General features: G+C 41.0%; 1 protein-coding gene across 2 annotated transcripts in view; it reads right to left on the bottom strand.

Annotated features, from left to right (window-relative positions):
- abcd3a (ATP-binding cassette, sub-family D (ALD), member 3a) overlaps positions 1-5,036 on the bottom strand; it is a 61,080-nt gene extending 56,044 nt beyond the window's left edge. Inside the window, exons 1-4 of one of the 2 annotated variants that reach the window (XM_076761241.1) lie at positions 4,901-5,036; positions 2,493-2,529; positions 2,290-2,388; positions 1,576-1,664 (exon numbers count right to left, since the gene is read on the bottom strand). In XM_076761241.1, coding sequence (XP_076617356.1) covers positions 1,576-1,664; positions 2,290-2,388; positions 2,493-2,529; positions 4,901-5,010 — 335 coding nt within the window. In that variant the 5' untranslated portion in view covers positions 5,011-5,036. The remainder of the gene's footprint in view (positions 1-1,575; positions 1,665-2,289; positions 2,389-2,492; positions 2,530-4,900) is intronic. The other variant, XM_076761242.1, reaches the window with a different exon arrangement.
- Positions 5,037-16,250: the final 11,214 nt, after the last annotated feature.

Here is a 16,250-nt window from a genome sequence, read left to right as displayed (position 1 = left end):
ATCTGTGTGGACAGCTGTTCATGATCAGGACCCCATAACCTTCTGAATAATATGCTTGATGAATTTTCTATTAAAAACAGTGTACCTTTCAAGCATCATGTAAGGTTACTTTAAGCTGTTTTATGTGTATTCTATTAAATAGTGACACTGGTAAATGGTAACTGGGCTGTACTTACACAGAACTTTTCTAGTCTTCCCAACCACTCAAAGCAACACAACAAAATAGTCATTCATGAAACAGGTTTCTCACTAACATCAACAGGAATTTTGTTGTTACAGTAACAGAAATTTCAGAGAAATCATGAACACATATATTGAAGAACATGTGAAAATGTTTTCCAGTTAATGTATGACAATAGTAATTTTACCACCTGATAAAATCCACAGGTTAGTGTTATGGCTTGGGAGGAAACGCAGACCTCAGACAGTAAGTGATGAAAAAGCACAACACGACACTATTACAAAGCAAGATGTGCAGAGCAGTGTTAGTGACTTCAAGCTTGGTTTTCCATTTCTATGAGAGCCATGTCTTTGACAGTTACCCCTGGTATGACTGATATGTAGGAATAAAAGTGCCTCTTGAATAGACTGATGTCTCTGCTTATAATACCACTGTGGAGAATCAAAACAGAGTCATCAGTTCCTGGAAAAAAATCAAACAGCAATGAATGACACTGGGCTGGGCAATAAAACATTCTCAATATGGGATTTGGAAAATTTACATTGGAGAAACTTTACTACCACATAAACATTCCTTATTCCAGATCTAAATAACCAATACAACAAAAACTGCCTTTTTTCAACATGGAAATATATCCAGAGCAAGAGGCTTGCTGACTAAGGGTTATGCAGAAAAACCTGTACAAGGTTAGGTTATTGCAATGTCCTCCTCATCGATCTAAAAAGACTAGGTCAACCACAGCTAATACAAAGTAACACCTCCAGAGACCTAACAAGAACCCATTTGATCATATTACACCTGCTCTAAGATCTTTGCATCTGCTTCCAGTGGGTTTGAGAAATGATTGCAACATTTTTCTTACAAAAATGTGTCTGTTTGACCTGCTGTTGCTGAAATGTCTGTGTAGTGTTGGCCTGGAATGGTCAGACAAATGGTGTGTTTTTGCAATGAAAACTGTTGGCAGTGAGCTGTCATTTTTGCTCTGAAATATCTACTCAACTCCATCGTATTATAGAGGGGCCGCAACCCTCAGAGGAGGAAAATTCAAAAACTGCACACAAAAGCAGTATTTGCATGGCTACAAACCACTGGTTTCGTGAGGGTTTTTTGGGGGGTGAACTGATACTTTAAAATCCAATGTGCTGGAGTATCAAGCCTAAACTATAACAACAAAAACATAACTGTTCTAATATTCACAGACGGCATTGTATTGTATACAGTATACTGTAGCTCTCTTCAGTCACTTGTAGATTTGCGGACAACAAGGAATGATAGGGTTGTCACAGCAGCTACATGGTGAAAACGTGAAACCCACAATATTATTTTTAAAGTGACATAGACATTTTTTATTTCAAACTTTAAATAATAATCCAAGCATGAAGCCAAACTCTGACCTTTCAATCATGGTGCCATTCTGGATCATCCATACGTCACAGTAGGTCCTGGCCACCAACATGGCAGCTATAAAGATAAGGTACCCAGTCTATGTTGAAGACAACAACCACAAAGATTAGTTAGGAGAGGCTGTAAAACACCGCAGTTCATAGTCCTTTATAGTCCTGCCCCTCACTCTACTCATATCTACTGAACTGATCTGATAAGACTGAATGGAACCAGAGGAGCCATGTGGCTATGACCTTGGCTTATGGAGCTGATGTATCTGTGTCAAAGGGCTCTGCTGTGTGATGCTATTCTACACTATCAAAATCAGACTCCCATTGTATCTTAAGCAGCATGATACATTGACTGGGTTAATATTATATTATGTATTATTATATGATATTATACACATATATACACTAGGGCAAGGCACACTTGGAAACAAAACACTGCAAATGTTGGACAGAATTTTCATTTTGGACTGTGCAAACTAATGGGATGTCTACACAAGAGACATCTCAGCCATGTTTTTCCCTTTTTCTTGTGTGTCTGACAGAACAGATAGGCTCCTATTTTTTAATTAGTCCAGCTGTCTACACAGGCCATTCAACAACTTGCGTAATGCACACCATGTGAACTGCCTAACTGTTTTAAACTTTTGGATGACTGCTGGAAATACAAACAACATGGTAAGGCAATACCAGTCTAACAGCAATTTGATGTCATACCTCCTTGCAAAAAAACTCAGGTACCATGATCCGCACAATTCTGAGGATTCGGAAGAAGAAGACCTTGTCCACTGCTGCACGGTCTTTCCTGACATCTTTCTATATGAAGAGGTGTAACAAAGGTAACATGTGATACAACTACAGCTAACTATTTATGAAAACTTCACAGGTTCCAGAGACTCAAATATGAAAGACTGACATACCTCAGTGTTCAGCACTAGATCTGAGCCTCCTTTTCTACTGCAAAAAAAGAACAATTATGAAATCAGACAGATTATATTGCTTTAAAGACATCAGACTGTGAGGAAGTTAATACACCAGATCATCTATTCTTTCATGTGAATAGACTGCATTTATATAGAGTATATATATTTTCTAGTCTACTTTTACTATTCAAGGCATTTTACATTCCACATTCACCCATTCACACACACACTTACACTCAATGAAACAGCACCAAGAATCATTTGGGTTCAACAGGCCAAGGGCACTTAGAAACATGGACTGGAGGAGACAGGGTAACAAATCACCGATTTTCTGATTCTTATTATCATATTATTAATATAAGCAGCAGAAGAATTCATATATCAATTCTAAAATATAACTTGATTGTTAGTTGACACTTGTTCATTTTTATAAAATACCAACTTTGAGAAATTCTGTAAGTACAATATTTTAATATCACACTTGATCATCTTTATCAAGTCTTTATCAATCAGGGATAACATGATAAAATTTTAGAATATGGGAGCTCTCTCTTTAATATACCTGGTTGCATTGGAATATTGCAATGTTGAAAATCAGTGAATATGATTTTTGAATCAATGTGATAAAGTTCCTAGATGTGTTTGATGTTTGCTTTTCAAACAGAAATTCCTGTCTGGTTATTTATTAATTATTTTAAACAGTGAATTATCTACTGATTTCCACAAAGCTTACTGTATCATGAATTCTATCAATATTGTGACATAAAATCATACATAATAGAGGATATTATTATGTTGTCCACTCCTAAAATGTTATTATTTTTTTTTTTTTTTACAATACATATATCACATCTCGAATTCTACTGGATTTGCATGTCACTTTCCTACTGCCCATCACTATACCAATGAGACAGAGACATCAGATTCTGTCTGTGAGTGGAGTATTTCAGTAAAGACCTACACATATTACCTAGAAGACAAGTACAGTATAATTTTGATCAAATCTATTTGCATGATGACATTAGACCAATTTGGCTTAGAAAATGCAATGTACATCATTTCACTGTAGTAAGTTCGTCAAAGAGAAAAGTGTCTATATCAACTTGAAGATTTAACCTTTTCTCCCTGTACTGCTTATTCTATCTATATGTCTGTACAGTAAAACATTCATACAGACAGTTCTCTAAAATGTTTCCAACCAAACTATCTTGCAGATACAGTATACCAAACATATCAGAAACATGTCAAAGGTACCCTTTTGACCACTTGCTGCACTAATGAACAACGTTTTCACTTGTGGGTCGCAGTTTTGTTTGTTCTCCATGTGAACGAGGACATACACATGTACACTTGAGTGACATGATGAGTCCTGCCAGTGGTTTCAAACCATTCCACTTATGTGGAGATGGTGGCCGTAAAAAAACAAACAAACAAACAAAAACTGAATTAAGGTAACTTGACAAATATGTAAACACTGCAAATTGCAATGTTTTAAAGAGGCTATATTACATTCATATTTCAGCTTCACACTTTTATTATGAACTGAGTGTTGCCTATATCTGTCGTTTAACAGTCTTTGACCAGCTGGGAGGTTTGTGTGCACATGAAGCCTCGAGAAATGAACCTTTTTGTGAATCATTTGGCTGGAAGGCTTCAAGAAGCTTCATTTCCCCATCACTACAAAAAACTGAAAAAAGAAAAATGTGTAGCTCATTTCGAAATGAGCTTTCACTCAATTTGAAATAAGTCCCACTCTTTATTCTGTTATGCCTACTGATCATTTCACAAACATCCTAAGCGTAAATCACATTACTTATCCAACTATATCCCAAGCATAATAATAACATTGTAACTACATACGTTTTTGGCAGAGGATCGCTTTTGGCACGACACCAAATTTACAAGTGGCTTTTAACAATTGTGAACGGTTGAATGGCATTTTTAAAGTAACCTGAGTTTTTACTGACAACAAAGACAACCTTAATCTGGCATTTTAAATAGATCTGACCTATATATCCTCTCTTATTTCCAAGCAAGAGAATCGTTTCTTAGACCAATGTGAGATTAAACAGTGACGAATTGACAACACAGACCTCAAAAGAAAGACCTGACAATGTTACATAAATCGGCCATTCAGTGGTGTGCATGAAGCAATCTTTTCTTTACTTTGTGACTTTACTGGATTTTGAGCTGGTCCGATCTGTACGCAGATAAGCAGAGTAATAAACTGCCTGCTAACGAAAAATCCACGAGTGTCCCAGCACCAGGTCGCTGTCACTTGCACGAATGGGAGGCTAGCAGCTGCTAATTAGCATCCGGACAGCCGTCGCAAACTCACATGAAAGCCTTCTGTGTTTTCTGCACTTAAAAGTAAACTTCAACGTTCCATACTACCGCCCACTTACCCGTCCTGTTTGGGCGCCCGTCTTCTGTGTTTCAGCAGGTATAGAACCAACAAAATAGCACCTGCTACAGAGGAGTTTTTTGCCGTCAAATATTTACTGAGGGCCGCCATGTCTCTCACACAACGACCGGTGAGTTTGGTTTGCTCTAGTTCGCTTCACTTAACCAGTTGCATTCTGGGAGTATCACGCCATTTCTTCTTCCCCTTCTTTTTCTTCATAACAGATCATATCTGCCCCCAGTGGACCAGAGGCAGTATTGTCTATACGCCGAATCCATGAGTTTTTCTCTGGAAGTAGATCGTGAGCTCAATGTAGCTGGACTGCTGCAGCTCGATGTCTATAACTGCGCTTAATGTATGATATGAATGTCGCGATAATGTAGAAGAACTGCAAAGATTATTTGAATATAATCGATTGTTTTTTCACATTTATAATTAATGATAAGAAGTGAAGTGGCATCTCCTTTTCAACCTTACAGTGTTTCAGTTTAAATACAAGATGCCAGAGAAACAGCCAAATCAAAAACACAAAAGTAAATGTAATGATGAGGTAGATGCATGCACACATATATCCATATATACTTTGATACATACTCATGTAAATGTCAGTGGGTAAACAAGCAATGCAATATATCTGCACCAAGATCTTTGATGTGGCCCCCTCAATTGCCCACAGAGTGAGCAAGAAAGTTGCATAAGGTCAATACTGAATACCAGTTATGGAGTTTACACCAAATACCTAGAAAAAGGCACCATAGCATATAAACATTTTATGAGCAGTTATTAGAAATAGAACAGAAGGCCAGACCAAAGCTCAGGTAACTTCTGGGGTAGAATCCAGCATTATGTGAGGACTTTTCTGGCCCACACAGGGGAAATTTAGTCGTTACAGCCTGCAAGTATTACAAAGAGCAAGCACAGTGGCATAAGTAGGTCAAAAATAAAAATATAAAAGTATACAAGGTATAGGAATAAAAAACAACTATGTATATGTACATTTGTAAACATTATAAAATAGTAAATGCCATAAAAATCCTACTGCCATAAAAAAGTACTATTGCTAATATTCTTATGATAAAACTAACAAATGACATGTATTGTATCAGATAGATAGATAGATAGATAGATAGATAGATAGATACTTTATTCATCCCCAAGGGAAATTCTCAAATTGCAGCATATTCCACAAATTTAAAGTAAAAGGCATGCAAAGTTAAAAGTAAAAAGTAAAAAATGTGAAAATGTCCACATGTCCAGTGCAATAGGACTAAAAGTACAGATGTCCAGTGCAAGCGGAATAGAATTTAAAGATGTCCAGTGCAAATAGAATTAAAATTAAAGATGTCCAGTGTAAACAGAATTAAGTAAAAATGTCTACACAGAAGTAAAAGTGTCCAATGCAACAGAAAGCAAGTTTAAATGTCAAGTGTTTAAATGAGTTTAAGTGAGATGTCCAGAGTTTAAATGTCCAGTGCAAACAGAATGCCAGCTAAGGTGCATGCTGAACATAGTGTTGTACAGATTCCATTGAGAACATTGAGGAATGTTGACATTCCCCCGGGTGGAGTTAAAGAGCCGTATGCCATGGGGGAGGAATGACTTCCTACAGCAGTCTGTCACTGAAGCTGCTCCTCTACCTGGAGATGACGCTGTGCAGCAGATGCAGTGGATTGTCCATGATTTGTCCCCTCACATTCCTTCACAAGAGCTGGGGAGGAAAGACATTTTAAGTACAAAGGGCCATCTATCAGTTAAACTGTTTTTATGGAGATGCTAATCCTTTCTTCCAGCTGCACACCAGATAAAGGCATTAAGACCATCAGGATTTACAATTAACAGGTCTCAAGAGATTTCAAGAACCAGATAACACTGACAAGTTGTAAATCAGACATTCCTGTAGCAAACTGCTTTGTGTGTCTGTGTGCCTTCTCTTCTTCCACATCAGGACAATGCAAACAATATGTTGGATGCAACTTTGGATATTCCCACTGCACTAAACTCATGATGTGTATGGTATCAATGTTTTTCCCGTGTCTCTAGCTTGTAAAATGACAAAACTATAATTGTAATTCTCATAAGCATTTTTGTCCAGGTAGTAGCGGTTAGGTTTTACATACGTGACATGAGACAGTTATAATTAGCAGTGCTTAATTCACCAAATATAATTTTTTCCTTTGCGTTTCTTTGTTCTATTAGTTAGTTATACCATTAGTTATCATATAGGTTAGCATTAGTATTGAAGAATGTTGCCTTTAATCAACTAAATGTGTCTGATGTATGTATATTTGTGACAACATACATGCTGTAAACAATGTTGAAGTGTGATTGAAAATTAATCATTTAAACTCAGATTGATCATAGTGAGAAGCAGATGAGTCCATTGTACCCAACCGCTAGTTAATGTTTTTTTCTTTTAGCATGAAATAACAGCATTCAACTGTAAATCATTCTAAAGCCTGGCCTCCAAAGCCTGTGTGTCACAGACATGCCCCAGAGCACCAGAGGATATATTCCCCGCAGCCCACAGCAAACACTCACTTTTACTCTCTTTACTTTTTCGCTTTCTTTTGTTTTCTGTTTTGTCTTCGTTCCTTTTTAGTTCTTCTTTCAGTCTTCTTGTAACTTCATGTAACCCGCCTTACGAAGGGTTATGTAATATATTTTTATTCATTTCTGATCATTATTTCTTTCTACCTTATGTTTATGAGTACTATCGGTTTTATTTTGAAAAACCGGAACTTTATTTTTGGTGATCCGGAAGTAATGTGGTAAAAATATTCGATAGCTTAACATCGCTAATTCACGCGATGGAGCACTGTTCCGTTCTTCCGTGAGGATTAGAAACAAGGAAAAGAGGACGGAGAACCGAAGAGACACTTTAAATTGTCCGGTCTCTCCTGTTGAAAATCCCCTTCTTGGTCAGGTCTTAATTGATGCGTGGGAAGAGTGAAGCCTCACCCTTGTGTCCAACGAGGTGTACCAGTGATCCAGTTGATGGCGAGCCACCGGTTGAACTTTGATCCTCCACCACATTATTCAGCGGATTCTGTGGTAGGATTGTGTCAGTCCTACTGATCGACACTAACAAGAGCCTACTTTGGATACTTTTCCTTGACTTTGACTACCTCCATGACTTGTCGACTTGAACTTTGATTGGATTCACAACAAACGTTTTCCAGAGGAACTCTTCAGATGGACATTTTATGTTTCCTTAGTTTATTGGGCCCATAGGTATTTCATTGTATGTATATTGTGCACTGTTCAAAACTAAAAAAAGTCCACAATAGTTACTTGTACCTGTGTCCAGTGGTTATTATTACTACTCTTAGCTCCTACGAACCTAGGTAGTAGCGTGTACATACTCAGAAGTGGGTTACACGGTAAAAAATTGGCGAGCCAGCCAGGAGCTTTGAGTAAGTAATAACCCTGAGATCCTTATGCCTAAAAGTGTCCTTTAAGTGTGAACTGGTACATTCTATCAAAATGGATGTGATTGAGAAAGAAGGTCTTAAGGTTCCCAATGCTGTCATTGTATCAGGTTTGACAAATACTGATGTAGACGAGGAAATCCACGAGTTTTTAAAGCAGTTTGGGCCTATTGACAGAATGATCCAGGTTTCAGACTGAACTTCTGAGTTGTACGGTAAGGCCATTGTGGAGTATGCATCTGGTGCTGCAGTGGAGACACTTGAAAAAATGTTACCTCCTGATAGACACAGTGATTCAGATAAGAATGTTGTCTTTCACATTGAAGCCTTAGCTAGTGTATACTCAAGTACAAAGGGTACCGATGTCACCAAAGCATTTCTGTCGAACCTTGAAAATATTGCAAAACTCAGTGGAAAATCTTTTGAACACCTGTTACAGGACGAGCTAGCAAGAATCACTGGATTAATTAAAGAGCAAAGTGAGTCTGCCGTACATCAGGACACAGTCCTGGCACCTATTGAGACAGCCGTAGGCTCCATTTTCCCTGATGCCACTCAAACAGACTCAGTAAGTGATGAGCAAAATCCTATTCTCGACCCCCTTAGCTCCGCTTCCAGACCCCCGGCAAATGCTGTGCCCACTCAAATAGGGCCAGTGCCTTCATTTTTGCCATCTGTTGAACAACTCAACCCACCTGAAGTGCAGCGTGTAGTGGTCGAACACATAGTGAAAAGCTCAGACCTCTCTTCCCAGATACATGCACCAGCTAAACTCAGACCATTTTCTGGCAAAATCCCTTGCCCAAATTTTGAGGTTGATTATGATACTTGGAGGAACAGTATTGAATGCCACTTGGCCGACCCTACTGTTTCGAGTGCACAGCTGGTAAGACGCATTATTGATAGTTTGCTTCCCCCTGCCGCTACTGTAGTGAAATCACTAGGTCCCAGTGCAAATCCAAAAGCTTTCCTAGACCTGCTTGATTCAGCGTATGCTACGGTGGAAGATGGGGATGAACTTTTTGCTCAGTTTCTCCATGTCAATCAAAACTCAGGTGAGAAACCTTCCAACTATCTTCAGAGACTACAGACCTTTTTGAACCGAATTGTGAAAATGAACACAATTTTGCCACAGGATTCAGACAAGCAGCTCTTAAAGCAGTTCTGTAGAGGCTGCTGGAACAACGCACTGATCAACAATCTCCAGCTGGAGCAACGGAAAGATAATCCGCCAACTTTTCCAGAGTTTTTACTCCTTTTACGCACAGAAGAGGACAAACAAACTGCAAAAGCAAACAGGATGAAACAACATCTAGGGTTCCAAAAACCAAAAGCTCAAGCTGCAGCCCATGTACATGAGGCATATCTTTCTGACCCATTGGAGTCTCCTCAGTCCTTCTCCGCCCAACCATCAGCTATGCAACAACTCCAAAAGCAAATTGTTGAACTGCAGGCTCAAATCGCCGCTCTCTCGAGTCCTAAACAATAATCATCAGTTGCAAACAAACCTGCAAGGAAGAAGGAAAAACAAGAACAAAAAGAGAAACCAGTTAACAAAAAGACAACAACCCCAAAACTTACCTCAGAAGCCACAGCCGTTACAGTTAAACCAAAGCCAAAGCCATGGTACTGCTTTCGCTGTGGTGAGGATGGGCACACTGCCACAAGCTGCAATTATCCTCCCAATCCCACATTAGTGTCCGTGAAAAGAACCCAGTTAAAAGAGAAACAACAAGCTTGGGAAAAAGACAATTCAGCAACCGACAAACATTTAAACTAAACAGTGTTTCTATTGAGGGACGAATGGAAACAAGTCAACTTGAGAGTCCCACAACTGAACCAGGAACAAAACCAAGAGTCAAATTAAAAGAGCACAGAGTGACAAAAACTAGAACCTTACCCAAAGGACTAGTTGGTAGTAAGAGCACTGCCAATGTTAAAGTTAATGGGCTTGAGTGCAACTCACTACTTGATACTGGGTCTCAGGTAACAACCATGTCCTTGTCTTTCTATAATCGTTACCTTTCAGATCAGACCATCCACCCAGTTGCTGACTTACTACAGATTGAGGGGGCAAATGGTCAGTCAGTGCCGTACCTGGGGTATGTTAAAGTTAAGCTTGGTTTAGGCTTCTGCGTCGCGGCGACGCCGTACCTATGGCGTACACCCTACACCGTCACTGAGCATTCGTAGTTCTGCGTCGAGGGAACGCGTTGTTCCGCAATTCACCGCCAAGCCGCTAGGGGGGTGTGGCTGTGTCTTTGTATGGTTTCGGGGGGCTCTTGCTGCCGCGAAGAGGAGTTGTAGAGGTGGTCGTACTTGCGTACCTCCTTGATAATTCTTTCTTCGGCTTGGTCCAGTTTTTCTTGTAGCTCTCACCACAGAAACTTTGAAAATGGCGGTGTTGTTGTGCTGCGACCATAGGGCTGCGACTGAACCGAAAATTACGTTCTGAACGGACCAATCACAGTCCTCGACGTTCACGTCACTACGCGTCGACGCGACGCGTAGTCAGGATTTTTTGGAGGTGCGCGTCAGGCTACGGCGTAGGGTCCGCGTAGGGGTCTGCATCGACGGCGTAGGTAGGCGTTGACGCGACGCAGAAGCCTAAACCAGGCTTTACACTCCAGTTCCCAAAAGAGTTCATTGCCACTCAGCCTGAAATAGAGACACTTGCCCTCATAGTGCCAGATGTTCGTCCAAATAGTCTCACACCACTGCTAATTGGCACTAATGCTCTAGATCCACTTTACGAACAGTTCTGTGATGACAATACATTTCATGATGGTGCTTACTGTGGCTACCACCAAGTCTTGAGAACCTTACAAATCAGGCACAAGCAAAAATCAGATGGCAGGCTTGGCCTTGTCAACCTGAGATATGCTGGGCCGGGTGTAATCCCTGCTGGTGAGAAGGTAGTGCTAGAGGGATATGCAAATATTGACAATGTCAACAATGAACAATGTCTCCTACTTGAGCAACCTACCATGTCATCCTTACCTGGGGGAATTTTCGTTGAATGTAGTCTCATTAATGTTCCAAGAGACTCCCCTTACAAAATACCTGTTGTGGTAAGGAATGAAACTGATCGAGACATTTGTCTACCTGTTAGGTGTGTCATTGGTGAACTTAGTGCTGTAAAAGAAATAGTGCCAACTCAAAACACTGCTAGTTGCAGTAGCCACCACCAATCCACCAGCCAAACCAACAATCAGCCAAGTTCAAACCTGAACTTCGACTTTGGAGAGTCACTGCCAGAGGAGTGGAAAGCTCGGATGACAGACAAGTTAAACACGTTCTCCGATGTATTCTCACATCACGATCTTGACTACGGACATGCAACAAAAGTGGAACATTCGATCAAACTAAAGGATGAGACCCCTTTCAAACAACGCCCACGGCCCATACACCCTCAGGATTATGATGCAGTGAGGCGTCACTTGCAGTCTTTCCTTGAAGCTGGTATCATTCGTGAATCACAGTCTCCCTTTGCATCCCCAATAGTTGTAGTCAGAAAGAAAAACGGTGATGTCAGATTATGTGTGGACTACCGGCAACTAAATATGCAAACGGTCAAGGATGCCTATGCATTACCGAATCTGGAGGCATTGTACCAAGAGCAGGACGGCCAGACACGCGTCATTGCCTATGCAAGTCGGGGTCTCTCACAGTGTGAAGCCCGCTATTCAGCCCATAAGATGGAATTTTTAGCTTTAAAATGGGCTATCACGGACAAATTCCATGACTACTTATATGGCAACGTTTTCACAGTCATCACTGATAACAACCCTTTGCGGTACGTTCTAACCAAAGCCAAACTAGATGCTACTAGTTATCGCTGGTTGGCAGCCTTGTCTACATTCACTTTCGACATCAAGTATCGAGCAGGTAAGCAAAATCAGGATGCTGACGGCCTGTCAAGGAGGCCACATGGTGAACTAACCAGTGACCGTGCGTCTCAAGAAGAGAGCCAACGAATTTCTGAGTTTGCTTTACACCATCTAGCACCTGTGAACATTGTCCAGGCCACTTGTCAACTCCACACTGTATTTCAAAATGACCCTGAACTGTTTCCATGTTACATTGAGTCACTTGCTGTGCATCCAGACGCTGTTCCCTCAGCCTTTTCAGATGATGAGAATCTTAGTGGTCTTTCCACCATTCCTAAGTACAGCGAGGCTGAGATAGCTGCGTTACAGCGAGGGGATCCGGCGATCAGTATAGTTATACAGTCATGTGAGTCAGGAGAACCTGTCCCTGCTGGTGTTCACTGCCCGGAACTCCAGCTTATGCTCAAAGAAATGAGACGATTTGAAATGAGAGACAGCCTATTGTATCGGAAAAGACAGTGTGATAACAAAACAGTCTACCAGCTTGTTCTACCCAAGACCTTGAGAAGTCCGGTGCTTTTCAGCTTACATGATGAAATGGGCCATTTAGGAGCTGAAAGGACCCTTGATCTAACCAGATCTCGCTTTTATTGGCCAAAAATGTCTCTTGACATTGAGTCCAAGATCAACAGCTGTCCAAGTAGCCAAATGCCTTTGGGAGCAATTCTTTGTCCATTACGGGTTCCCTGAGCGTCTTCATAGCGACCAAGGCTGTGACTTTGAGTCACAAGTGATCAAAGAGTTGTGTGCCTTGGTCGGTACTAAGAAAGTGAGAACGAGCCCCTACCATCCCCGCGGTAACCCTGTCGAGCGGTACAACCGTACATTGCTCAGTATGTTAGGTACGCTCAAGGAAAAGGAAAAAACTAGGTGGCGCGAGTATGTCCGACCCCTCACTCATGCGTATAACTGCACAAGGAGTGATGTCACCGGGTTCTCACCCTATGAGTTAATGTTTGGACGCCAACCTAGACTGCCCATAGACATTGCCTTTGGTCTACCAGTTAGGAAAGAACCGGACATGTTTCACTCGCAGTATGTGAGAAATCTTAAGACATACTTGAAAGAAACTTATCAGTTAGCATCCGCTAATGCAAAGAAACTCGCTGACAAAAACAAACGCAGGTTTGACATGCGAGTAAGGGAGTCAACACTTGACATAGGCGACAGAGTTCTAGTGCGCAATCTCCGGTTTCGCAGCAAACATAAACTCGCTGATCAGTGGGAGTCCACCATTTATGTCGTCCAAAAGAAAGCTGGAGATATGCCTGTGTATACAGTCTGTCCTGAGGGTCAGGAAGGCCTCTTGCGCACACTCCACTGTGATTTATTGCTCCCTTGCGGATTTCTATCTGAGGAGGAAGAGGAAGTGGCAAAACCAAAGAAAACCTCAAAACCCAAAACAAGGCAAACCTCAATCTCTCCAGAGGAAAATCCCTTTGATAGTGATGATGACTATAGTCCGAGCTACTATCCTACAAGAATCGAGACAACCACAAAGATTATTCAACCAAACAATGTGAACTCAACCGCAAATGCTACGAAGGAGTATGGAACAAATGTTGAGGAGTCTGAAAACTTGCCCAAGGACTTACCTCCTGAAAGCCTGGATAAACCTGTGGACAAACAGAGTACAATCCAGAATGGAAACCTACCGGATGTGACACACAATGAACTGGAACCTGAGAATGGGAAAGAATGTGAAACTACAGAAATGGAAGATGACATAATGGACAGTTCCTCTCAAGACAAAACCCCTGAGAGAGTTGAACAGTCTGAAGAAACTGAACCGAGACAGTCTACTGAAATAGACAGCACGGAGCAAGATGTTAGTTTCCCTGATCTAGCTGTTCTTGATACTCCTAACAATCAGATTGCCAACCAGATCCGCAGATCTGAACGACTGAGAAAGCCACCTGCTAAGTTTACATACCCACAGCTTGGCAAACCCTTGATTTCATTTGCACAAACTATACTTGATGGGTTTAACAAAGCTTTAGTTGAAACTTTTGAAGGTGCCCCTACCCTTGTAAGAACATGAAGGGACTCATGTTAATTAAGAGGGGGAGGGTGTAACCCGCCTAACGAAGGGTTATGTAATATATTTTTATTCATTTCTGATCATTATTTCTTTCTACCTTATGTTTATGAGTACTATCGGTTTTATTTTGAAAAACCGGAACTTTATTTTTGGTGATCCGGAAGTAATGTGGTAAAAATATTCGATGTAGCTTAACATCGCTAATTCACACGATGGAGCACTGTTCCGTTCTTCCGTGAGGATTAGAAACAAGGAAAAGAGGACGGAGAACCGAAGAGACACTTTAAATTGTCCGGTCTCTCCTGTTGAAAATCCCCTTCTTGGTCAGGTCTTAATTGATGCGTGGGAAGAGTGAAGCCTCATCCTTGTGTCCAACGAGGTGTACCAGTGATCCAGTTGATGGCGAGCCACCGGTTGAACTTTGATCCTCCACCACATTATTCAGCGGATTCTGTGGTAGGATTGTGTCAGTCCTACTGATCAACACTAACTAGAGCCTACTTTGGATACTTTTCCTTGACTTTGACTACCTCCATGACTTGTCGACTTGAACTTTGATTGGATTCACAACAAATGTTTTCCAGAGGAACTCTTCAGATGGACATTTTATGTTTCCTTAGTTTATTGGGCCCATAGGTATTTCATTGTATGTATATTGTGCACTGTTCAAAACTAAAAAAAGTCCACAATAGTTACTTGTACCTGTGTCCAGTGGTTATTATTACTACTCTTAGCTCCTACGAACCTAGGTAGTAGCGTGTACATACTCAGAAGTGGGTTACATTCAGTTTTCTTTAATTGTTAAGGCAATCAGGTAATAATATTCTTGTAGATATTTTCGACCAGCCATCAGAAGTATTTTCAACTTTATTACTAACGGCAAAGCTTTGCCATGCAATCATCAACCTCTTTGGAGCAAAATCCTGCAGCCAGCCTCAACCCATCTGTCTGGGTCAATTACCGAAGCCAACATCAGGGACAGAAAACAAAAGGCAGGGAAAGCTACGCTAACCTCTGTATCTCAGTGCTTCAAACTAGCTCCTGATCTGGATGAACTGAACTCAGCTCCACCCAGAAGACAGCCAACGCCAGCTGCAGACCCAGGATGAGCAGCCAGCTCTCCAAAAATAATTACAGCCATAGCCCAAGCCAAAAGAGAGACCTCCACCTTATGCTACCAAGTATTGTGTACTGCACACCCCTTCCTCACAGGGCGGACCCAACACACGAAAAGGACACACACTCCAGCTCTCACTCAGACACACCATTTTCAATTCAAAAGACGCACCGATGGTTGAAGTAGCAGGAGGAGGCGGAAACCCTCAGCTAATCTTCAGGGACAATTGACAATGGAACATTGGGCTAAAGACTGTCCGAAAAAAAACAAAACAAGGAAGACGAGAATGGGACCAGGGCCGAATGACTTGGGGTGGAGCAGAGGACAGTGACAGACTCATCTGGTTATGATGCAAAGGCTGAGATGGCAGACCACTCCATACAGCAGATAAGTAAAATATATCCACTGATATGCAAAAATGCAAAACACGGCAGAAATACACACACACAATGAGTAACAACTTATCTCACAATCCATTCAACATCTGGAGTCAAAAAAAAAGAAAAACTGGTGAAGAAATAGTTTAAACACGGTATCGGACAGGTCTGCACAGGCACACATTTGAACTGTACTGGTTATATTGGACACACAATCAATGTGCTGTGTCAATAACTCTGTCTAAACCATCTTCTCAAAGTCTGTTCAGGGTACCACACTCTGACCCCTATGTTTCACTGGTCAAACCCAAAAATAAAAGGTGAAAGGACTTGGGACCTTGGATAAAAGCATGCAATGAGGCATGAAAAACATCAGATCCTGATGTTTCAACCCAAATCTAAAGGTGCACCAAAAAAGGGTTTCTACTGTAGTGACCACAGTAGGGACTGTTGAGCTCATTCCAGGCACAGAATTCCAAACAGATACAGATGTAAAAG

This window comes from Chaetodon auriga, chromosome 21 (assembly GCF_051107435.1).
Source record: "Chaetodon auriga isolate fChaAug3 chromosome 21, fChaAug3.hap1, whole genome shotgun sequence".
NCBI classification, from domain to species: domain Eukaryota; kingdom Metazoa; phylum Chordata; class Actinopteri; order Chaetodontiformes; family Chaetodontidae; genus Chaetodon; species Chaetodon auriga.
This window is presented reverse-complemented; position numbering and strand designations above follow the sequence as displayed.